Here is a 23561-nt window from a genome sequence, read left to right as displayed (position 1 = left end):
AAGAGATGCAAAATCAAATTGAATTAGAACTTCTCAAGCGAAAGGGAAAAAACGCACCAAGGTGAACACAGTGAAACTTTCAAAATATGAGTCCATTCGTTAAATATTGTGTGTAATTTTATAATCTAGTCCAAATTACTGGATTCCACTTCTTTCCTGAGATTTTCCTAGTAGTATTTGCCAGTCTCTCAATCAAGACAGAGTTTGTATCGCCTCTCTTCATTCTGAATCTTCATTCTACCTCGTGTATCTCTTACTATTTTGGCCTCTGATTGGGAGGAAGGGCCCTAAGGCGCGCTCTATATTATGCATTTATTTTCATTCTGTTTTCCTTATATAGATTTTTAACTCCTCACTTACTATGTTCCCAGAACCAAGCAGGAAATCAATAATGAGATGGAAATAGTTCAGAAAAAAAAAAAAAAGGGCAGATGGCTGAATAGTTAAAAATGTGATGAATGCTAACGCAGAAGTGATATAAAAATAAGTAAAAAACAAATCCATCTGACAGCTTGTACTCCTATCCCATTGATTCTACTTTAATTTTCTCCAAGTACTCATCTTCTCAAACCACAGATTTACTTACTATTTTACTGTCAGTCACCCTCAACCAGAATATAAACTCCAGGTCTGTTTTGTTCCTGACTGCATTCTCTATAAAGTGATGGTGCGGGACAAAAGGTAGGTTCTCAGGAAATAGCCCTTAAATGAACACATGAATAAAGGGGATGAAAATTCTATGGAAACATAAAGGAGGAAATGATTTCCTTCCTCCAAGGAAGTCAGGAGAGGCTCGTGGAAAGACCTTTGTGCTGGCTCTTGAAGGATAAGGGCAGGGGAGATTGATCAGGCCAAGAAGAGAGAAATACCAGATGCAGCAGGAGAAACTGGATGTACAAACTCACAGATATGCAGTGGGATCAGCAATGTGGGGCTGGGTGCGTGGCTGGAGCCTGAAGGCTGAAGCTGGGGAGGGGCATGCGGAAAGGGCAGTCAAGAATCGTCTCTGATATGCTAAAAAGTTAGGGCTTTTTTCCTCCAGGCAATGTGAACCATCAAAGGCTTACAAATGGCTAATCACCAGAGCAGACGGATGCTATAAAACAGTGAAGACTTGAGGCTGTGATTTGCATTTCTTCAGAAATGCCTTTCTCATAATGCAAGGTGTTACAAACCAGCAATCGATAACAGACTGTCGGAAATGAAGAACACGTCATGGGTAAGAAAACAGAAACTCACCTTCCATGACGACAGGCCGTGTAGACTGTACCCTCCTCGCTGCCAACCACGAAGTTATTGACGTCTCCCGTTGGGAAAGCCATTCCAGTAACGGCCACAGGCTTGGACTTATTGTACACCAGCTCCATGCTCTCCTACCAAAACACGGCGTGGTTACATTTCCTCTGTCAACTCCTTGCCATGCCAAAGATAGCACGGAAAAATCATTTGACTAAATCGTCTGTTTGCTTTTCACACAGCGTTACAAAAGACCCCGGCTGTGCCAGAAACCACGCTTTACTGCCCCTGACATTCAAGCTTCTGTGTATCTCTGGTTTCAGCGGCTGGATTTCATCAGCGTGTGCTGTTGCTTCTGAAGTCAGGCAGAGATGACAGGTGAGAATTTTGAAACTAATGGTGCAGAAACTAAAGATAATACTGTAATGGTTACACTTGTCAGCCCCAGGCTTTAATAAAACACACAATACCCTTGTATTTACAAACATTTTCAAAATCAATTGTTCGTGAGAATACACATGTATTAATATCAGATGTACGGAGCACATTTGTGTGTCCTCCGTGGGCTAAAACCGAGAGTTGTCACTCAGGTCATAAGAACCAGATTTCAATAGGGACTCGAATTCATGAAGGGCAGACATTGGGTGTGTAGACGGTTAAGTCTGCAAAAAACAATGTTCAAGTTGGTTTTTAAAATAGTAATGAGGGTCTTTATTTTATCTAAAATGATTTTCAGAATCAGGAATTCCAGTGTATTTTAAAAGACAATCTGCTGAATTGAGTTTAAGGACAGTGCAGAGTAGTTAGATGTAACTAACATTCTTGAATATTTCTGGTTATTTACACCCAAAAGCCTGCTTGGTACACCTAAAGTAATTAAAAAAAAAATTCTGAGGGACCATGTCATTATATTTGGAAGTTTAGTCTCTTTTATGCAAACAAATAAACCGAGGCCTCGCGGCCACGGAGTCTATAAATCGGAAGCACATGCTAGCAGTCTGGAACATGCAGACCACGTGGTCATGTGACAAGCTCGCCGTCTGCGAGACCCAGACGCGGGGAGTGCCTGAGTGAGCGGATGCTGTGACGGCAGTAACACAAACCGTGCCATTGCCAAAATTAGCAGACGGAGGGCACGGCCTCGTGGGCACCCACCTGGGACAGAGAGGGAGCAGGGCAAATGTCTTCTGCCCCCTGGTCTGCCTGCCACCCACAGCCATACCACCGAAATGCTTCCACCTCTGGCCAGAGACAGGCGTCCGCTGGCATCCTAAAACTAATGAAAACGACCCCGCAGCTCCCCCTGCGAGGGGCTGTAACCTAAACACACACACACACACACACACACACACACACATTTAATCATCAAAATGGGCAATTAAAAATTCCTGATTAGAGGGTTTACTCATATCTGTTTGTAATCTCCAGGGCTTTTAAAAGAAAACAACATATTGCTGAGAAATTTAAGACAAAGCTGTAAAATACCCACACACAACTCCCTAAACTTGTATAAATGGTAAAGATCAGCAAAAGCAGAGGAACTTAAACGGTAAGGAACTTCGGAGCTCCTCCCGCCACACTAAAATGATGAAGGGGACATTTGTTTTGCTGTTCTCTACATCTCTGTTTCGTGGAGACTTTGGGGAGGTTCTTCTTGGTTTCCACATTTCCTTACGTCTCCTGAAATTTCCAGTATCTTTTAAACTTCTGATGGAGACATTCTAGCATTGTTAGTTCAGGAAAGGGGAAAGGAATGTTAACATGGAGAATTATCTCCTAGTTATCTTATACAGTTTTCTTGATGTTTCCTCACATTGTCAATGGCTACGACAGGAAACCGTGCTCTGTTTTTAGCTGGTGGACAGTGAAGTACTTTATTCCCCACAAAGGAAAGTGGAAAGACGTGGCTATTTGCGCGTTTGCGTGTGTATGCGTTGTCTTCTGTGTGTGTGTGCACACGTATATTCTGAAAGCTGCACTGAGTTGTCTCCCCCCATGGTCTCTTCCACGTCTGCTCCTTCATTTGCCTCCCATTACTGTCATCAGGAGCAGTTTGGAGACCTTGGAACTTCTTCATTTTCAACTTCTCGCTTGTTGAGCAAGGAATGGCAGCAGCCACCCTAACAAACATTCCAGAGGAGAAAACAGATGGCTGGGCAAATTCTTCAAACACACGAGGCGGTTGTCTAGGCTACAGATGTGAGCAAGGGCTTGGATTTCTGTTTCGCTGGGATACCTTTTTCTCCAAGGCAAGCACCCATCAGGGATCGCTCTGCATTTGTTTAACAATGCTGTAGGGTAAGCAGGATTCCTACCGCAGCCAACTTCCATAATTACTATGCTTTAAAATGGATTATTTCATTTTCACTTGAAACTGACCTAAGGATTAACGTATTACAGTAATTACATGATGTGCGGTAAAGGAAATGGGTTTTGGCTTCCAGAGAAGGCTGCCGAAAACAGGCCCCACTCTTTCAAGTGCACCCACTGATTTGAGCTCCTATAGGATGTGAGGGTTTGGCTTTTAGGAACTCCATTCCATTAGGGAGGTATCTCTTTTAACCAGGATGCTCTTATGTGTAGGGGAAAACAAACCCACCTGTGGAGTGGAGAGCATGTCCAGGCTCCAGGAACACATTTTGCCATCGGTGGAGACGGTGATGAGGTTATGAGCATTTTGGGTCCCAACAACGTTTACACAGTACACGGGATGCTGCGGAAACATAAACATGGAGAATCAGACGCTGATCTAAGAGGAATGCTTACATCTGAGTGTCAAACACACTACTCTGAAACAGGGATGAAAAAGTGACACAGTCCTACAATAATGGAAGCCTCGGGTCACTGGCCACTTTTGACTGGAACCTGATTTATTTTTCAAAGCTCTGGCAGCACCACGGAGTAGTGGAAATACTCAGAAAGCTTCACCTTGCTCGGTCAGAGGCAGTGCAATGGAGCTGAAGCAAGCGGGAGCCAGCGAGGACTGGTGGGACAAAAGGGACACAGGTGAATGCGCGTGACTTACATGAGCCTCCAGCATGGAGTCTGGCTTTTAAGCTCACCATGAGGGATGGAAACGGACAGTCCTCAGAAGGGTAGAATGACTGACTTTTGGAAGGAGTGTTACTAAATCTCAAGTTTAGTGCATCACAGCCACAGCACCAAACATTTGTTAACATTCTTTATAAAAAAAAGTGGTTAATACTCATCAGCCTCTTTTGATTTGAAGGAGAGATACTGGTAGTGGAAATTATTGGTACAAGGAACCTAGTGAGATAAAATTAGGTTCTTTTTTCACTACAACATCTAGGATAGGGTAATGATAGTCGTTGTGTGTTTTTTTTTTTTTTTTTTTCCCAAAATATTGCTAGGGTAGGATGGAGGCTTACATTTGGCCAGGGTCTTGAGAAAGGTCACTTAAACATCCCAGAAATCATAAGCAAGATGCTCTAACCTTTTGTCATAACTCAAGAAGGTTATTCTACTTGGTAGAGTCCTAAATGGTAGGCTCAAATCATTTGCAGCTGCACATTAAATACTAAATGGAAGGTTAGCATAAGCAGAACCTAGCAGTAATTTGGGTTAGATTTCAGGCAGCTTAGCCTTCAGTGGCCAAACCACAACTTAGCTGATGCTTCTCTGTGCAAACAGCTGACAGTCTTTCTCTTGATGAGTTACTGTCCATAAGACCTAGCCAAAAAAACGATGAAACAATCTCTAATATTGGAAAGTTGATATCATATGAAGGATGATTCCCCAACTATTATTATCATATAAACTCCTGGTCAGAAGGAACTGTAATAATCATCAAGCGCAGCTATTCATCTGCCTCTCCCAAGACGTGGTCCAAACTCTGCTGAAACACCTTTCTTAGCCAATTTCAGCACTAATTCTTGGGCAATCCTGCCTTCTACCAATGGGAATAAAGAAATCTCAAGGAGGTATCTTTAGTGAAGCACCTTCTGACATTATATTCATCAAGTCCAACATAATACTAACGGATTGTTCTTGTATAACCCCCTTCCCCCCCCACCCCCCACCCCAGTCTTGTCTTTCTCAGACTAATCATCACCAGTTCCTTCAACTGGTCTGAGTATCTGGTTTTCAATACCCTCCCCATCCTGGTCACTGTCTTCTGTTTTGCTATATTTTGTGTGAGTTCTCCTGCCAGTGAAGTTCTGAGAACGAAACACAACTGTCTACCTATACTCTGACTCACAGGATATAGAGAATGGGAGCACTGAGCTGTCACTCCTCATGTGATAAAAGAAATATGCCTGTACAAATGTCTACTAAGATTTACACTTGCTTCTTCAGAAATTGCATCACCTCATTTACCCATGCTGGATAGAGAGACAACCAAGTCCCTGTGTGTTTTTCACACCGTCTTCCTACATAAACCTTCAAAGAAATCAGCCTCAGTGGGTCTGGATAGTGGAAAGCACAGCAGAGATGTGAAGTGAAATATTCTCCTGATCAGGTCTCTGACTATCGAGAGACTGATTGGTGGACAATGCTTTCTCCCAAGTCTCTGGTGTATGAAACTCAAGCGTGAGTCATGTGGCATTCTGAGCTCTATGTGCAAACAAATGAAAGAATGGATGAGACAGGTTCTCGCTTGAAAATGGCAGACGGTAATTTGCTTGAAAATGGCAGACGGTAACACTGAGGATGAGAAAGCAAGCTCCAAACATTGTTACAAGCCCCCAATCCGCCTAGTGTTTTTCAGGAAGAGTCCCGCGGGGGTTTCTTTTAACCGTGGAGCATCAACACAAATCACCAGAACCCTAATGGGTCAGGACCCCGACGGGTGGGTGTAGTAGGAAAAGAAAGCTTCCAGAAGGAGGTATAGAGCAAATGCCCCGAGAAGGAATGTGTGTGGGAGCCCCTCCCTGGCTTTAATCAGTACTACTGGCCTGTGATTTCAAGAGTAATAGAGCTCAGCTTAAAAGAAAACAGAGAGATGCAAAAAAAAAAAACAACACCAAAACTAGAACAGAAGCAGGCACATGGGCATGCCTACTTATACACAGACAGACAGACAGACAGACACACACATCACTCTACCCAATGCAAAGAAAAAAGCAACAGTGCAGCTCATTTTTCCAGTATAGGGGCCAGATTATTTTTATTTATTTTAGGAATAAACTTGCTGTGTGGCAGAAGGCTTTTGCTTTAATTAGGACTTCCTGCTGTCCCAAATGCATATGTGTGGTGGGTGTGAAAGGAAATTAGTTAGTAATCTGTGGTGGGCCTCTTTTTCCTTAACCACTTTTGATCCTGGTACCAATCTGCCAGGCATTAGTGGAGGTTGAAAGACAGTCACAAAATTAACTGAGCCCTTTGAGCCGTGGATTCAGCAGAACACAGCAAAAGAGAAAAGAGTGGTTCTTTTCTAACAGAAGTAACTGTGTGATAACAGAGATAATGTCACTGTTTGATAATAGCATTTTTGTTGTGATGATCACATCATAAGTTGCTTGAAAAAGACAGATGAACACTTTGGAAGAGCTTTTGGATCCTCCCCAAAAGCTTCGTGCTGAATGTTCTAATAGTTGGATTTATGACTTTTGAAATTTCAGAAGGTATGCTCACAAACACACCAGATAGGCACACAGAGCCAAGAAGTGGCTTCATGCTTCTTGAGCAAACACCTGCATCAAGCCTGTCTCCTCCTGCGTCACAATTTTCTGTTATTAGTTTGAACAAGTGGGGTAGGCAAGAGCAATTTTCTAAGATTCCCAAGAACTAGTTTCACCTGCGTGTGTCTTAGGTCCGAGTCAATCAGAATTAAGGCTGACTCGGTATTTGTCATTTCCCATTGTCGATCTTGCAAGAGAGGGCGAATTTTCCTCTTCGTGGTCTCGGCTAAAGCAACTGGCAGTCCTTTTTCAAAGCTAGATGGTTTTAAGGGCAGCAGATGAAACAAATGAGGCAACCACATTAAGGAAATTGAAACAATAGTAGACCTGTACCCTTGGGGATAATTTGGGCATTTCGGAGAAAGGACATCAGTTCCCCTGAATGTCAGGGTAGAAGAGATTGATGGAGACATGCCTGTCTTCTCATTGCTCCTGACAATTGCTAAACACACCTGTCATTCTCTTAAAGGAAACGGCAGAGTAGTTGTCTTACGAACACTACACTGAACCTCTTCTGCTAAATTATGGGTAATGGTTTTGAGATGTTGACTTTTAACCCTATGGATTATATTGTCACTGTAGACGTTACTGTTGAGACTTACACCATGCATTCCAGAATTTAAAGCCACAGCACTCCCCGAATCACAAATGGAAACAGCCTGTTGGCCAAAGTCCCATATGCCATCTCTAAAGAGAAAATGCTTACTCTTCACAGTCTGTTTGGAAATATGGAGAGAGTAGGATGGAAACATATACACTACCATGTGAAACATATAGTGGGAATCTGCTATATGACTCGGGGAGCTCGAACCAGGGCTCTGTGACAACCTAGAGCGGTGGGATGGGGTGGGAGGAGGGAGGGAGGCTCAAGAGGGAGGGGACAGATATACCTATGGCCGATGCATGCTGATGTACGGCAGAAACCAACACGATATTGTGAAGCAATTATCCTTCGATTAAAAATAAATAACTTTTTTAAAAAAGAAAATATGGGTTTCCACCTTATAATATACATGTGAAGAGTTTCTTTGGAAAAACAATTCCACAGAGGCCTCTTCCTTTCTCGGTCCTTTTTTTAGTTTTAAGCTATCCTCCCTGGTTGCTTTGGGGACCCCCAAAGAGATCCTTTCTGTGTGTTAAAAAAGTGAAAGTTAGTTGCTCAGTCGTGTCCAACTCTTGGCGACCTCACGGACTGGAGCCCACCAGGCTCCTCCATCCGTGGGATTCTCCAGGCAGGAATACTGGAGTGGGTGCCACCTCCTTCTCCACTGTGTGTTCAAACTTGTAGATTACTAAGAGATGCCTGTAGACCCAGGGCTTCCTCCATCTACTGCCCACTTGGCTTTCCTTTAGTCAGGATGTGATCACTATAAATCAGATACTTCCAGGCTGGAGTCACTGACAACCAAAGTACCTCTGTCAGTTACGCCCTCTTTCAGGGCTTGGATGGCTGATTGGGATGTGATGAGAACTGGACGTACCGTGTGTGCAGCCGCAGACAAGGGCGTCCGCTGGACAGGCGTCCTCCGATGACTGCGATTATCCCACAGGACGATCTGGCCCGAGTAAGTCCCCCCAACCACCAAGTTGGGGTGGAAACGAGCAAAGCAGACAGACATCACGGAGGACTGTGGAGGGAAAGTGGAGAAAGATATGCTGTGAAATGGTCTCAGGAGGCTTATTTTATTCTGAAGAGGAAACCGCTAGTCACATTAACTCGGCACCTCCTGGAAATCACAAAGCAACTGTTCAGCACAGAGTGAGTAGAACATCACGTAACGGACACAGACTTTCCCAGGAGAGGCTGACCAATGTTTACTCCTTGAAGCTTGAAATCTGAAGTCCTGGCCATGTCATCAAATAGGCGCCAGACCCATCTCATGTACATCACCGCTCTGTGGTCTGTAAAGCTTGGTTTGTGGAAATTTCCCATTTATCAATACAACAGCAACAGAATGAATATTAATTCTCCACTGAAGTCTTCACAAAGCAGTTCTTTACTTTGGGGGCATGTCCTCATCACTGTACAGTGTTGGCAAGCCTTTGAGGACTTTGAGACGGGGTTCTTTTTTTTTTTTTTTGGCTTAATGTAGACTTCTAGGAAGTGAACTGACCTCAGACTGATCCAACTGGTTCCTCCCCAAATTCCCTCAACTCCCATGGGTATTCTCCTGACCTTCATCCTGCCCACTTCAGACAATTCTTGATGTTATTCTTTGCCTATTTTAACAAACAGCCAAAAATGGATTTTCATCCAACTCTGCCATGGCCTGTCAGAGCATCACGAATGTGGTTTCTAAAGTGCCACAAAAGACTACTGGGCACTACATTTTATAGGAAATTACTTAGCTGAGACAGAGCCATGAGACATTTGAAAATCAGACAACTTGGCTGTGCCACATTTGCGGAGAAGTCCGTAAGGATTCCTGTTTTGCTTTACACGGTTGCATTTACACACACAAGGGCTTGTTTTTAATAAATATGTTTCATCCTTTCAACTAAACTCAATGGATGATCATGTGTAAGGAAGGCACTGAACCAACATGATGGGAATACAAAGGGAGTCACTGCCCTTGACAAACCTGGGCCCTAGGAAAGGGAATTAAAAAGCATGTGTGTGAGAAACCTACTGCTGCCTGTGCCTCCATGTGAGTTCACGCCTTTGTATGGAGTTTTAAAAAAAAGGTGATTCTCCGCACTATGTGGTCATGTGGGCAGGTACGTGCCTTGGCAAGTGGAGAGGAAGGTGGATTTTTGTCCTCACTGTCCCTTGGGTTTGAGATGCTTATGCAGGTCACGACTTGCACACACAAGCTGCAGTCCTGAAGGCAACAGGGGCCATGAACAGATCATACGTACGTGTGTGTGGGTTTGAAGGGAGTGGTGAGGAAGGCTTGCTTTAGCTAGGAGTGGGGGCAAAAAGAGGGGAGTGAAAAGGGTGGGAGAGTTAGAAAGACCTCATGAAAGGGAATGTACCACTCTTGCTGTAAATATGGAATGTTCAGCAAGTAGAGAGGAAAAGCAACAGCAACCCCCAAGAGATGGGGTAATGGAGAAGACTGGAGGCAGCAAGGCCGGGGAACAGCCAGTCTGGTTTGGCTGAGCAGGAGCCTGTGTGGAAGATGCGGGGAGTGGGAAACGTGGCTGAGGGGTCAGGCAAGAGAGAAGCTTGAATGGCAGGTACTGTTTGGATTGTTTTCTGTGGGCAACAGTGAGAAGTCACAGCTTTCTGCACACAAAAAAAATAAGAGAGAGAGAGACAGAGAGGACCAATGGTTGTACCAGATAAGCCAGTAAAGTGAAGAAATGGCAGAAAAAGAAATGACGACCTCTTTCTGACTGAGAAGATCACTGTCCATTAAAAAAATATATCAGATCTAGTATCAGCCGCAGGCTTAGAAAGAGTCTCAGAGTCTCTGAAGTAGAAGAATGTAGACTATTTTTCAATGTCACGTTTTCCCAGTTTGAGTGATTTTCGGTTCCAATTTCTTGAACGCAGGTCGATGGAGAACATGCCGGTGCCCCAATCTGGTTTTCATAAAGTTCAAGAATAACTCTCAATAATGGTACCGAATTAAAGAAAAAGAAAATAATGCTGGTCAGCTTCTTGTTTTACACATCCCACCAAAATGATTCTTAGTTTTCAATTGATGAAATTCTTATGTTGCCTGAGCTATGTTGGAGACATTTTGTTTAAAACTTCTGAAAGACTTAAAATTATCCAGGTGGTATCAACAATTGAATTTACTAAAGCTCCCATCAATACAGATAAAGGAATGTCATTAAATTTGAAAAATCCAGAATTAAACCACTTGATTGCTTCCATGTTTCACTTAAATCCCAGAAAATACTGCTCCAAACCTTGCAGGCTGTTAACAAACTAAGCTAGAGAAAAATAAACAGTACAGATATTTTTACAAAACAGAAACACATAGTTGGTGATCAACCAGAATGCAACCCCACAAGATGAGAATTCTAAGCCGTACTTCTCCATTCATTAGTGTGTCCTCTTCATTCATTCATTCAGCACACAGTGCTAAGCCCTAACTACATCACATTTCAAGAAAACTGGCAATGTCACAAAAGCCAGCCATCTCCAATTCAGAATACTCTTTACACTTGATAAAAAGGCAAATTATTATGAAACAGAAACAGACTCACAGACACAGAAAACAAACGTATGGTTACCAAAGGGGAAAGGGGTGGACGGAGGCATAAATAAGGAGTTTGGCATTAGCAGATGCAAACTACTGTGTATAAAATGAACAACAATGTCCTACTCTATAGCCCAGGGAACTATATTCAATATCCTGTCATAAATCATAATGGAAAAGAGTATGAAAGGCATAAATATACATGTGGGCTTCCCAGGTGGCTCAGTGGTAAAGAATCTGCCTGCCAGTTCAGGGAACAGAAGAGACGCAGGTTCAATCCCTGGGTCGGGAAGATCCCCTGGGTGGGGTAGGAAATGGCAACCCACTCCAGTTTTCTTGCCTGGAGAATCCCATGGACAGAAGACTCTGGTGGGCTACAGTCCACAGGGTCACAAAGAGTCGGACATGACTGATCATGCACACATATATTCATGTATAACTGAATCACTTGCTGTACACCAGACACTAACACAACACTAAATCAATTATACTTCAGTTTTTAAAATAAGTCAAATTAACATTAAAAAAAAAGAATAACAGTACTTTGGAGCATCAGAGTTCTGCCATTAGAGTCTACTTTGTTTTGCTGTAAACCAATCTTTACAAGATGGGCTCAGTAAAGGACAGAAATGGTATGGACCTAACAGAAGCAGAAGATATTAAGAAGAGGTGGCAAGTATACACAGAAGAACTGTACAAAAAAGATCTTCACGACCCAGAAAATCATGATGGTGTGATCACTCACCTAGAGCCAGACATCCTGCAATGTGAAGTCAAGTGGGCCTTAGAAAGCATCACTACGAACAAAGCTAGTGGAGGTGATGGAATTCCAGTTGAGCTATTTCAAATCCTAAAAGATGATGCTGTGAAAGTGCTGCACTCAATATGCCAGCAAATTTGGAAAACTCAGCAGTGGCCACAGGACTGGAAAAGATCAGTTTTCATTCGAATCCCAAAGAAAGGCAATGCCAAAGAATGCTCAAACTACCACACAATTGGACTCATCTCACATGCTAGTAAAGTAATGCTCAAAATTTTCCAAGCCAGCCTTCAGCAATATGTGAACCATGAACTTCCAGATGTTCAAGCTGGTTTTAGAAAAGGCAGAGGAACCAGAGATCAAATTGCCAACATCCGCTGGATCATCGAAAAAGCAAAAGAATTCCAGAAAAACATCTATTTCTGCTTTATTGACTATGCCAAAGCGTTTGATTGTGTCGATCACAATAAACTGTGGAAAATTCTGAAAGAGATGGGAATACCAGACCACCTGACTTGCCTCTTGAGAAATCTGTATGCAGGCCAGGAAGCAACAGTTAGAACAGGACATGGAACAACAGACTGGTTCCAAATAGGAAAAGGAGTATGTCAAGGCTGTGTACTGTCACCTTGCTTATTTAACTTATATGCAGAGTATATCATGAGAAATGCTGGGCTGGATGAAGCACAAGCTGGAATCAAGACTGCCGGGGGAAATACCAATAACCTCAGATATGCAGATGACACCACCCTTATGGCAGAAAGTGAAGAAGAACTAAAGAACCTCTTGACAAAAGTGAAAGAAGAGAGTGAAAAGTTGGCTTAAAGCTCAACATTCAGAAAACTAAGATCATGGCATCCAGTCCCATCACTTCATGGCAAATAGATGGGGAAACAGTGGAAACAGTGGCTGACTTTATTTTGGGGGGCTTAAAAATCAGATGGTGACCACAGCCATGAAATTAAAAGACGCTTACTCCTTGGAAAGAAAGTTATGACCAACCTAGACAGCAAATTGTAAAGCAGAGACATTACTTTGCCAACAAAGGTCTGTCTAGTCAAGGCTATGGTTTTTCCAGTAGTCATGTATGGATGTGAGAGTTGGACTATAAAGAAAGCTGAGCACAGAAGAATTGATGCTTTTGAACTATGGTTTTGGAGAAGACTCTTGAGAGTCCCTTGGACTGCAAGGAGATCCAACCAGTCCATTCTAAAGGAGATCAGTCCTGGGTGTTCATTGGAAGGACTGATGTTGAAACTCCAATACTTTGGCCACCTGATACCAAGAGCTGACTCACTGGAAAAGACTCTGATGCTGGGAAAGATTGAGGGCAGGAGGAGAAGGGGACAACAGAGGATGAGATGGTTGGATGGCATCACCGACTCAATGGACACGAGTTTGCGTAGGCTCTGAGAGTTGGTGATGGACAGGGAGGCCTGGTGTGCTGCAGTCCATGGGGTTGCCAAGTGTCTGACACAACTGAGCAACTGAACTGAGCTGAACTGAATCTTTACAATACCTCCATGAGGAAAAATGAGTAGACATACTTTTCATTTTTTATTTGGAAGGTTTGAAATGATGGAGTAGTTATGTGCTTTATCAATTTCACTTAATTTCTAAGCTTAGTATGTTAACTATGGAAAATATTCTATGCACTATAGACTGACTATGTTGTTGTTGCTTAGTTGCTCAGTTGTATCTGACTCTTTCGCCGCCCCATGGACTGTAGTCCACTAGGCTCCTCTCTGTCCATTGGATTTCCCAGGCAAGAACACTGGAGTGGACTGTCATTTCCTTCTCCAAGGATCTTCCTAAATTTATTGACTGTCAGCATAAAAAGCAAAGGATGACCCAGGGATCAAACCCACCTCTCCTAAAGGCGGGTTCTTTACCACTGAGCCACCAGGGAGGCCCATTACAGATTATGTATAAATGCTAAAAGGAGACCTCCAGGGTGTGCCACGTTTGACATTCATATGGAAACTCTAAGGCAATATGATCACAATTATCTGGATGTGAAGTTTAGAATTCAGTCATTTCTTGCGATGTTTCAAAGTAGCCTGATGTTTGACATAATGGTAGCAAACATTTGGTTGACTGACTGAATTTTTTATTTTTCATCCAAATGTTTAGGTTGAAAGGGAAAAGAGCCCCCCAGTTACAGCCCTGATAGAGACAGCTCCTCTTCTAATCTGCAAAGTCTGCATTAAACCCCAAACAATGTCTTAGAAAAACGCCTGCAACCTTGTGCTGTTCTTACAGCTAGTCATTGTTGCCAACTGTCATGCAATTTATTGACTGTCAGCATAAAGAGCAAAGGATGAGATCATCCTGTCAGTTACATCGACTGGGTAAAGAGTTAAAAAGCATTCCAGAAAAAGTGATTGACGCTACTAAAACACGTGGCTTTTTGTTGTTCTCATTTTTAACAGCACATTTCCTGAAGACATAGTCTATGAAAAACATTAATAACATTAATGCTATTTTAAAAATTTCATCACTTTCCAAGGCATTTAAAATTTGTATTCGTTCACTTATTCAGTGTCATAATAAAGCACTATATGATTATTACAATTTTGACAAACACATTGGAAACAAGAAGCTTCCCTAACCTTGGTGTTCTTGGCTCTATAAGAATACATATCTATATAGATATTTTTGCGGTTTTTAACTTTTTACTTATTTCATTTTATTCTTTAAAATATTAGAGCCTTGGAATTATTTTAAGAAATAACATACAGCCTTTAAACATTCAAATCAAGGAGTTTATGTAAGTGGAAAAATAATGATAAAGATGATGCTAATTTGGGGACAATTGCTAACCATCTAATAAAATTTTCCCAACACTACAGTTGAATTCTTATTTTTACAAGGCTAGTGATTTCACTGATGTGGCCAGTTTAATGGTCAAATCAGGGTCCCAGAAATATAAGCTCCTAGGTGGTAAAGTTAGTGGTAGTGGTAAAGCTAGTGGTAAAGAATCTGCTTGCCAGTCCAGGAGACATTAAGAGTCGCAAGTTCGACCCAAGTCAGGAAGATCCCCTGGCGGACGGCATGGCAACCCACTCCAGTACTCTTGCCTGGAGAATCCCCATGGGCAGAGGAGCCTGGCAGGCTACAGTCCATGGGGTCACAGGGAGTCAGACACGACCGAAGCAACCTAGCACGCACATGCGCACGTTAAAAGCTTCATGTAAAACTGGTAAGCCTGACTGACTGTATTCCAATACAAGTAACATAGAGACATCATTACACGAGGAACCACTATTTCCAACAGGTTGAGCATCTCATTTTGACTATTTACATGCCATAGTTCCCCCAAACAAAGACAAACCAGATTTTAGGACTATGAGGGTCAGGCTATCTCTATGGACAATTTCTGGTATCTTCCACAGATGTGGTCACTCAGGCTCCTGAGGAGCCCGTTTATTTTCTAATCTTGCACAGGCCGCCTGGTGCAAAGGCAGCCCTCTTCGTATCGCCACATGGCCACTTGCACGTGAGCTGACCCACTACAGCAGGGTTCCACACCCTCGTCTTCTGTTCAGAGACAAAGCAGCCTATTTTACCCCATTCGCCAAGGGAACTGCCCAGAGAGGAGTGGGGTAGGGGCTCCATTCACCATACCTCCCTCCTCACACTGCACACCAAGTGCATTCAATTCCAGTCGGCCCCAACCCCTAAGTGGCTGTGGGGGCTGTTTTCTATTTCACAGAGTTAATCCAGGCCAGCTTAAGGATGGCACTTTCTCTTAACTACAGACCCAGATACCCAGGGCAAACAGCCTTTGGTCACCACTGGTTGGGCGGCAGGCCCCATGGCTTCACATGTGATCTGGTTGCCTGGGTCCTTTCGTGTGTAGCACTCTGCCCACTCCCCAGCTATCGTGCCTGGCCAGGAGGGGCAGGGGCCCTGTATTGAAAAGCATCTCTTATTTCAAGTACCATCTCTTCTGGGGAGAAGCTGGTCCTGGAGAGGGAATGGCCATATTGTTGCCATATGCTGTTTAATGGCGACTGACATTTCACTCGCCTAAAAGCAAACGCTTAGCTGTCAGAGGCTTGTGAGGCAGACAGATCAGATGTTGCTGGCTACTCCTGAGCTAGTCTATATTTCTGAAAGTACCTAAGAAACCCTCAAAGACATTTCTCTTGTTAATGGAAACAAATGTAATCGGAGATCATTGCTGCCGAAAACACCTCTTCCAGGCAATCATGCAGCACCGGGCATCTGACAACGGAGAAGGTGTGAAGGTGGAAAACCAAGACATGAGTCATGAGTTGGGCATGTAATTTTGAGATGAAGGGAAAGGGTCTTTCTTTCTTCAGAGCTCTCTTTTCCTATGCCTAAGTTGCTGTCCTACAGCACACATGTCATTCTTCTCAACTCTCAAAGGAACCACCTACTGAAAGTCATCACCCCATTAGTAATGGGGTATCTGGGAGCAAAAGTTGAATTAGCTTGCTTGCTACTTCCTGACTCAGTTTGTATTTTTTTAAAAAAAAGAAAAGCAGCTGATTCTAAAATCTGATTTCTGGGAGATTAGAAACCATTCATTCCAATCAATCCTAACGGAAATCAAACCTGAATATTCATTGGAAGGACTGGTGCTTAAGCTCCAATACTCTGGTCACCTGATGTGAAGAGCTGATTCATTGGAAAAGACCCTGATGCTGGAAAAGATTGAGGGCAGGAGGAGAGAGGGGCGACAGAGGATGAGATGGTTAGATGGCATCACCGACTCAATGGACATGAGTTTGGGTAAACTCTGGGAGACAGTGAAGGATAAGGAAGCCTGACATGCTGCAGTCCGTGGGGTTGCAAGGAGTTGGGCACGACTGAGTGACTGAACAACAACAATATTCCAATGACTTTTCTTTGAATCCCTTGGAATTTTTGTGCCTCTCAGTACTGTGTGTCCCTAGACCTAGGCTGTGTGCTGAGTACACAAAAGTGAGTGTGCAAGCCACAGTGAGATGCCACTTCACACCCACTAGGATAGCTAAAATTTTTAAATGTTTACATGTCAATTATACCTCAATAAATCTAGGGGAAAAAAACAAACAAACAAAGGAAAATGGTAATTCTTGGTGAGGCTATGGAGAAACTGCAACACTCAAGACAATGCTGGTAGGAATGTAAAATGAGGGAAACAGTTTGGCAGTTCCTGAAACCAATAAACATAGAGTTAACATCTAACCCGGCAATTCCACTCCTAGGTTTATATCCAAGATAACTGAAAACACATAAGTACTCAAATTGTATACAAATGTTCATCACAGCATTATCGGTAATAGCCAAAAAGTGGAAACAACACAAATGCCCACCAATTGAGGAATATATAAACAACAGGTGGTGAATCTATACAACACAATATTATTCAATAAACATGAAGGAAGTACTGATATGTGGTATAACATGAACGAACCTTAAAAAGATGCTAAGTGAAGGAACTCACAAAAGGTCACATGTTGTATGATTCTTCCATATGAAATGTCCAGAATAGGCAAATCCATAGAGGCAGAAGGTAGCTTAGTGTGTGCTTTGAAATAGGGATGAGGGGAGAATGGGGAATGACTACTAATGGGTCTGGGTGTATTTTGTGGGGGCGGGGGATGATAAAAATATTCTGGAGTTAGACAATAGTGATGCTTACACAACTCTGAATATACAACATTGAATTTTATACTGTACAATCGTGAATTTTATGTTGCATGAATTATATCTCACTTTTAAATTTTTTAAATTTTTAATTAAAAAACTTAATTAGAAATTTTTAAAAATATCACTTATGTGTAGAATCTAAACTATGGCACAAGTGAACCTGTCTACAAAACAGAAACAAATTCACAGAGAACAGACTTGTGGTTGAAAAGGGGGAGAGAGGGGGAGGGATGGGCTGGGAGTCTGGGGTTGGTAGATGTAAACTGTGACATTTAGAGTGGATAAACAACAACGTCTCACTGTATACGACAGGGAACTATATTCAATATCTTGGTACAAACCACAACAGAAAAGAATACTTTAAAAATACTGTATATACTTGTAAAACTGAGTCACTTTGCTGTACAGCTGAGGTTGGAAGAACACTGTAAATTGACTATAATTTTAAAAGAAAATAAAAATTAAAAATAAAATTGAATCCATAATTAAAACCCTTCCAACAACTACGAAAAAGGTGGTGTGCTGACATGGTTCCAATCCTGTGAGCTTTAACAACCGTATTTCTTATTTTCAGGACAACTGCCTGGACTATTTTGACCACTCTTTCCTCAAATAATCATTCTCTTTTCTTGCCTGTGAAGAGCTTCTTCAGTTTCTGCTCCCCATGAGGTCCTGGAAGTGGAAAAGGAGGGCTGTCTCCAGAGCTGACTTCCTGCTCTGGTATCTACTAGTCATGAACATTCTCTAAGCCTTTTTTTTTTTTTTTGCACAGTGGAAAATTATTTAGTTTAAAAAATTGTGGGGAAATATACATAATGTAAACTTATTAACCATCTGTAAGTATATCATTCAGGGATATTAAATACATTCACATTGTCACGTAGCCATCACCATCATCCATCGTCAGAATATTTTCATCTTCCCAAACTCAAACTCCTGTCTATTAAACATGAGGTCCCCATTCCCACCCTTCTCTCAGTCCTTTGCAATCAGGAGCTACTTTCTATGAATCTATTCTAGGAATCGCATATAAATGGAATCATACAGGTATTTGTCTTTTTGTGATTACTTTATTTCAACTTAGCATATGCCCTAAAGGTGTTATTACACCCATGTAACATTACAAGTATTAGTGCATCCACGCTGTGGCATATATCAAAATTTCTTTCTTTTTTAAGTCTGAATAATGTTCCATTATATGCAACTAGCACACTTTGTTTTTCCGTTCATCTGTCAATAGATCCTTGGGTAGCTTCCACTTTTTTGGCTATCATGGAAAACGGTACTATAAATATGGGTGTACAAATATCTTTTCAAGACACTGCTTTCAATTCCTTTGGGTATATACATGTAAGTGGAATTGCTGGATCATGTGTATGTTCAGTCACTAAGTCGTGTCCAACTCTTTGTGACCCCATGGTCTGCAGCACATCAGGCTTCCCTGTCCTTCAGCATCTCCCAGGGTTTGCTCAAACTCATGTCCATTGAGTCGGTGATGCTATCAAACCATCTTATCTCCTCGCACCCTCTTCTTGTGCCTTCAATCCTTCCCAGCATCAGGGTCTCTTCCATTGGGTTGCTGGATTTAATTTTCTAAGTCATATGTACCTGTAGCCATTTGTTGATAGTAATGCAGATGATTAAGGAAGACAAGTGATCTTTGGGGAGGGGAGAGACCCACACTTCACACACACTTCACTCACACACACACTATATATCTATATAATATTTGCTTTACAAGGAAAATTTTTCAGGGTTTACAAAAGAATATGTGATTGGTAGTAAGAGACACAGGATGTTTATGAAGAAATGGCCTTTTCTTTTCTCTTTACATCCGAACTCCTTTATAGTTCCAACATAGTCTTAAGATGGCACATACCTACAGTTGAGGAAGGGGTCTTGAGGCCTCCTAAACTGCATACTCAGTTTTTTGGATATTGTAATAAAAAAGTATTAAGACGAAAAAAAGTTTTAATTTTGTGAGGAACTGTCATCCTGTTTTCTATAGTAGCTGTACCACTTTACATTCTTAACTGTAATGTACAAAGCTTCCAATTTCTCCATCCTTACTGATACTTATTTTCTGCTTTCCTGTTTGTTTTATTTTTATAGTAACCATCCTAACTGAAGTTAAGTTCCGTCCTAAGCCACATTTTCAGTTCATGGTAGGAGCATGATAGTTCTTGCCCTGCCTAGAAACAGGGCATTTTCTTTGGCTCTCTTCCCAGAGAGAATTGAAAAAGATTTAAATTTAATTTTAATTCTCATAATCGAAAAAGATTAAGTAATGCAGTTTAAAGACGATAAACAATATGCCCCCATAGAGAGTTAGAAATGACTACTTTGTGATTTGAACCAATTTCCAGAGAAAACCAGTGGTCCAGCCGAGTTTTCATTCTGGCTCAACAACTCTTTCCTAAACAGTTCTGATAATAATGCTTGGTCCTGCCTTGACAATATAGGTTGAGAAACTATCTCCTAGAAGTTTTTACTGCACTTTGGTTACATTTTTAACTCTCTGGGGTCCTTATTCTGACAACCCTCCCCTCCTTCCTGGGACACTGTCTCTGGTGTAACATATCTTCATGCTTGGTTATAGCTCCTGTTGTTGATGGCAATTCCAAATTCTGCCATTTATTGACATTGGGTAATGAGGAAGAGGAGGAAGAGGAAACAGTGAACTGTTAGCACCAGAGATAACTCCACAGTAAAAGCCACAACTGGATTCATGCCACATTATTATTCATGCACACTATATTGCAACCCTGCTGATTTAGGAGAATTCAGGCTCTAAATCATACTTAGCAGTCCCTTCAGGGCAAGAATTTCTGAACACAATAAAATTCTAGGGCAACAGGATGATTTTCACACTGCTTCCAGCAAGTTTGCTGCAATAGGATTTTTTTTTAAAATGTTACTGTACTTCACACTTTGAATTGAGCTAGGACTTTTTTATCTGTGATGTGACTTCACATCTGATTATTGTTATTCATCATTTGCAGGTGCATGGACCCCTCAAGCTATTTTCTAAGTTAGTGTTACTCCAAACTTGCCTGTACCTTAGCATCATCTGAGGACCTTTTTAAAATTCCCCAGTGCTCAAGTCACATATGATACCAAGTCATTCAGAATTTCTGGGGGTAAGACCCAGGCATCAAGATTTTTTAAAATTCCTCAGGAAATCCCTACGTGCAGTCAAGTGAACAGTACCGTTTTAAATCAACGGTTCTTGAACTTATCTGAATAAATATTTAGAGAGTTAATTAAAAGCACAGGTTTCAGGGTCCCAGGCTGGATCTACTGGATCAGAAACTGAAGAGGCTGGGAGGTCTGTTCTTTCCATCACCGAGAAATTTGGAAACCCTGAAAGCAATGAATTAGTCAAGCAGGGCCATTAGTCACTGTGGGATGAATCTCCCGTTGCATCGATGTAGGCCATGCCTGGAATGTTTCCAGTCATGGGGTCATGCGCCTATTTGCATAACCTGGCCAACTGAGACACATATGATACAATAAAAGTTCTTCTGCCAAAGTACCATTACTCAATTTCCTTCAATTTGACTTGCTCGTGTTTGCATCTCTCCTTGCTTCCACTCCCCTTCTAAGGAGGCTCCTAGAAAGTGATCAACAAGAGGGCTAGGGAAGGTTTAGGTCCCAGGTTCCTTTCAGCATCATGCTCCAAGCTGACACTGAACCCAAGGGTTTTCTTGTTTATTATTGGAGGGGTCGCTAATGAACATTATTAGGCTTCCCTGGTGCTCAGCAATAAAGACTATACCTTCTAATGCAGAAGGCGTAAGAGATGTGGGTTTGATCTCTGGGTCTGGAAGATCCCCAAAGAAGGAAATGGCAACCACTCCAGTATTACTGCCTGGGAAATCCTATGAAAGAGGAGCCTGGTGGGCTACAGTCCATGGGGTCACAGAGAGTCAGGCACAACTTAGCAACTAAACAACATCAACAATGAACATTATCACTGCCACGCTGGATTACATGATTCATGATTATTTACTTGTAGGGGTATTCCAAATTTTTTGAGCATCTACTAAGTACCAAACATACTGTATACATCTCTATATCAGTACTATCAGATGGGCAATTTTGCCTTCCCCCTACCCCCCTCCCACCACCCACCCCCAGCCCCCACCCCCCTGCCAAATCAGAAAATGCTGACTCAGGCAAGTCAAGTCATAAGCTTAAGATCAAATGAAGAGTAAGCTGCATAGCCCAGATTTGAACTGTGGCTTGGCTGATTTAGAAGTCAACATACTGTGAAACCTTGCATCAGGTGAATGCAGGTACATTTTCTCTTTGGGATGACAATCTCCCGCCTTCTGACTTCATGCTGTGGGACTCATGATCAGAGAACACCTCACGCATCCTAACAGGTCAGAGAAGGCTTTGGGGCTTCCTCACTGCTAAAATGGCTCTGGCGTGGAGCCTCCAACCCCGTTCCAGTTGGACTTCTGGTTCCACCGTAGGAATCGACCACCTGACTCAACAACTCCTAGTCTACCAGTTTTGACAGGTGACAACAGAACTAATTAGCACCAGTGGCGGTGCTATTTACCATGAGGTGGTTCCTTCCTGCTGAGAACTGACTGAGACCAATTAATCATTTCATGGAAGTCAGCTAGCAGCTGGAAACCAACTGGGTCACTAATGACAAGTTCTGCACTTACTGTCACAGCTTTGGGAAGAAATGCTTTGTTTTTCTCTTGACACCAGGCAGGTGGTGCTAGTGGTAAAGACTTCATTTGCCAATGCAGGAGACACAAGAGAGGTGGGTTCGATCCCTGGGTGGGGAAGATCCCCTGGAGAAAGGAGTGGCTACCCACTCCAGCATTCTTGCCTGAAGAATCCCATGGACAGAGGAGTCTGGCGGGCTACAGTCCATGGGGTCGCAAAGAGTTGGACATGACTGAGCGACTGACCACACAATGTCACTGTGCAGCCAAATAAAAAATGCCACTTCAGTACAACCAGTTATTCTTAAATGAGTGTCCATCCCCCTACATAATTATGTGAACTGTTATTAGCTCTTGTGAAAAGGGGAGAGTGCCCCCAAGTGCTTTAACGAACAAGAGAGACCTCCTACTCAGAGACACAGATGCAGGAACCCGGGGAAAATTCTTCTGAACTCAAGAAATATGAAACATGCATACATTCTTTAAATGTGAAGTTCATTAGGAACTGGGATCATCTTGAGTAAAATGAAAGAAACGAAAGATAAGGATTATGCTAAGTGAAAGTAAGTCAGAGAAAGGCAGATACTGTCTCACTTACATGTCAAATCTAAAAAATACAACAAACTGGTGAATAAAACAAAAAAGAAGCAGACTCTCAGGTACAGAGAACAAACAGATGGTTACCAATGGAGAGAGGGTAATAACAGGTAGGAGAAAAGAGGGTTATTATGGGATCCTATATAATCATCTGTGTGAAACTTCTAAAAATCGTGAAGCACTATAGATTTTAAAGAATCTTTCACTTAATAAAAAAATTTAAAAATTAAATAAAGAGAAATAAAAGGGTGGCCTGTGTTAAGGAAGAAGTTCAAAAACAATGATTAGTGGAAATTTTGCGGTATATTTCAGCCTTACCTATAACTGAAGAGTCTCTTAAAGAGTCTTAAACTGCAAGATACATACCATATTAAAAGTCCACAAATAATAAATGCTGGTGAGAGTGAGGAGAAAAGGGAACCCTCTTACACTGCTGGTAGGAATGTAAACTGGTACAGCCATTATGGAGAACAGTATGGAAGTTCCTCAAAAAACCTAAAAATAAGAGTTGCCATAGGAAAACTGGAAACAACTAAATGTCCATTGACAGATGAATGGATAAAGAAAATGTGGCATGCACATACATAGATACCTATATCTCTATCTATATCCGTCCGCAACGGAATATCACTTAGCCACTTAAAAGAATAATGATATTTGCAGCGACATGGCTGGACCTAGAGACGATCATAGTAAGTCAGTAAAGAAGGACAAATACCATATGATATCACTCATATGCGGAATCTAAAATACGACACAAAGGAACATATCTATGAAACGAAAACAGACTTACAGAGGTTGCCAAGAGGGTTGGGAGAGG

The 23561-nt window shown here is 42.1% G+C and overlaps 1 protein-coding gene across 2 annotated transcripts in view; it reads right to left on the bottom strand.

The window, feature by feature from the left end:
* The window catches only part of DYNC1I1 (dynein cytoplasmic 1 intermediate chain 1), a 380644-nt gene that overhangs the window by 80031 nt on the left and 277052 nt on the right, over positions 1 to 23561 (bottom strand). For both annotated transcript variants that reach the window (XM_052638333.1, XM_052638334.1), the window contains 3 exons: positions 8360 to 8506; positions 3836 to 3949; positions 1240 to 1373 (listed from right to left, as the gene is read on the bottom strand). In XM_052638333.1, coding sequence (XP_052494293.1) covers positions 1240 to 1373; positions 3836 to 3949; positions 8360 to 8506 — 395 coding nt within the window. The remainder of the gene's footprint in view (positions 1 to 1239; positions 1374 to 3835; positions 3950 to 8359; positions 8507 to 23561) is intronic.

This window comes from Budorcas taxicolor, chromosome 4 (genome assembly GCF_023091745.1).
Source record: "Budorcas taxicolor isolate Tak-1 chromosome 4, Takin1.1, whole genome shotgun sequence".
NCBI lineage: Eukaryota > Metazoa > Chordata > Mammalia > Artiodactyla > Bovidae > Budorcas > Budorcas taxicolor.
The sequence above is the reverse complement of the archived record's forward strand: the minus strand, read 5'-3'. Positions and strand labels throughout refer to the sequence as shown.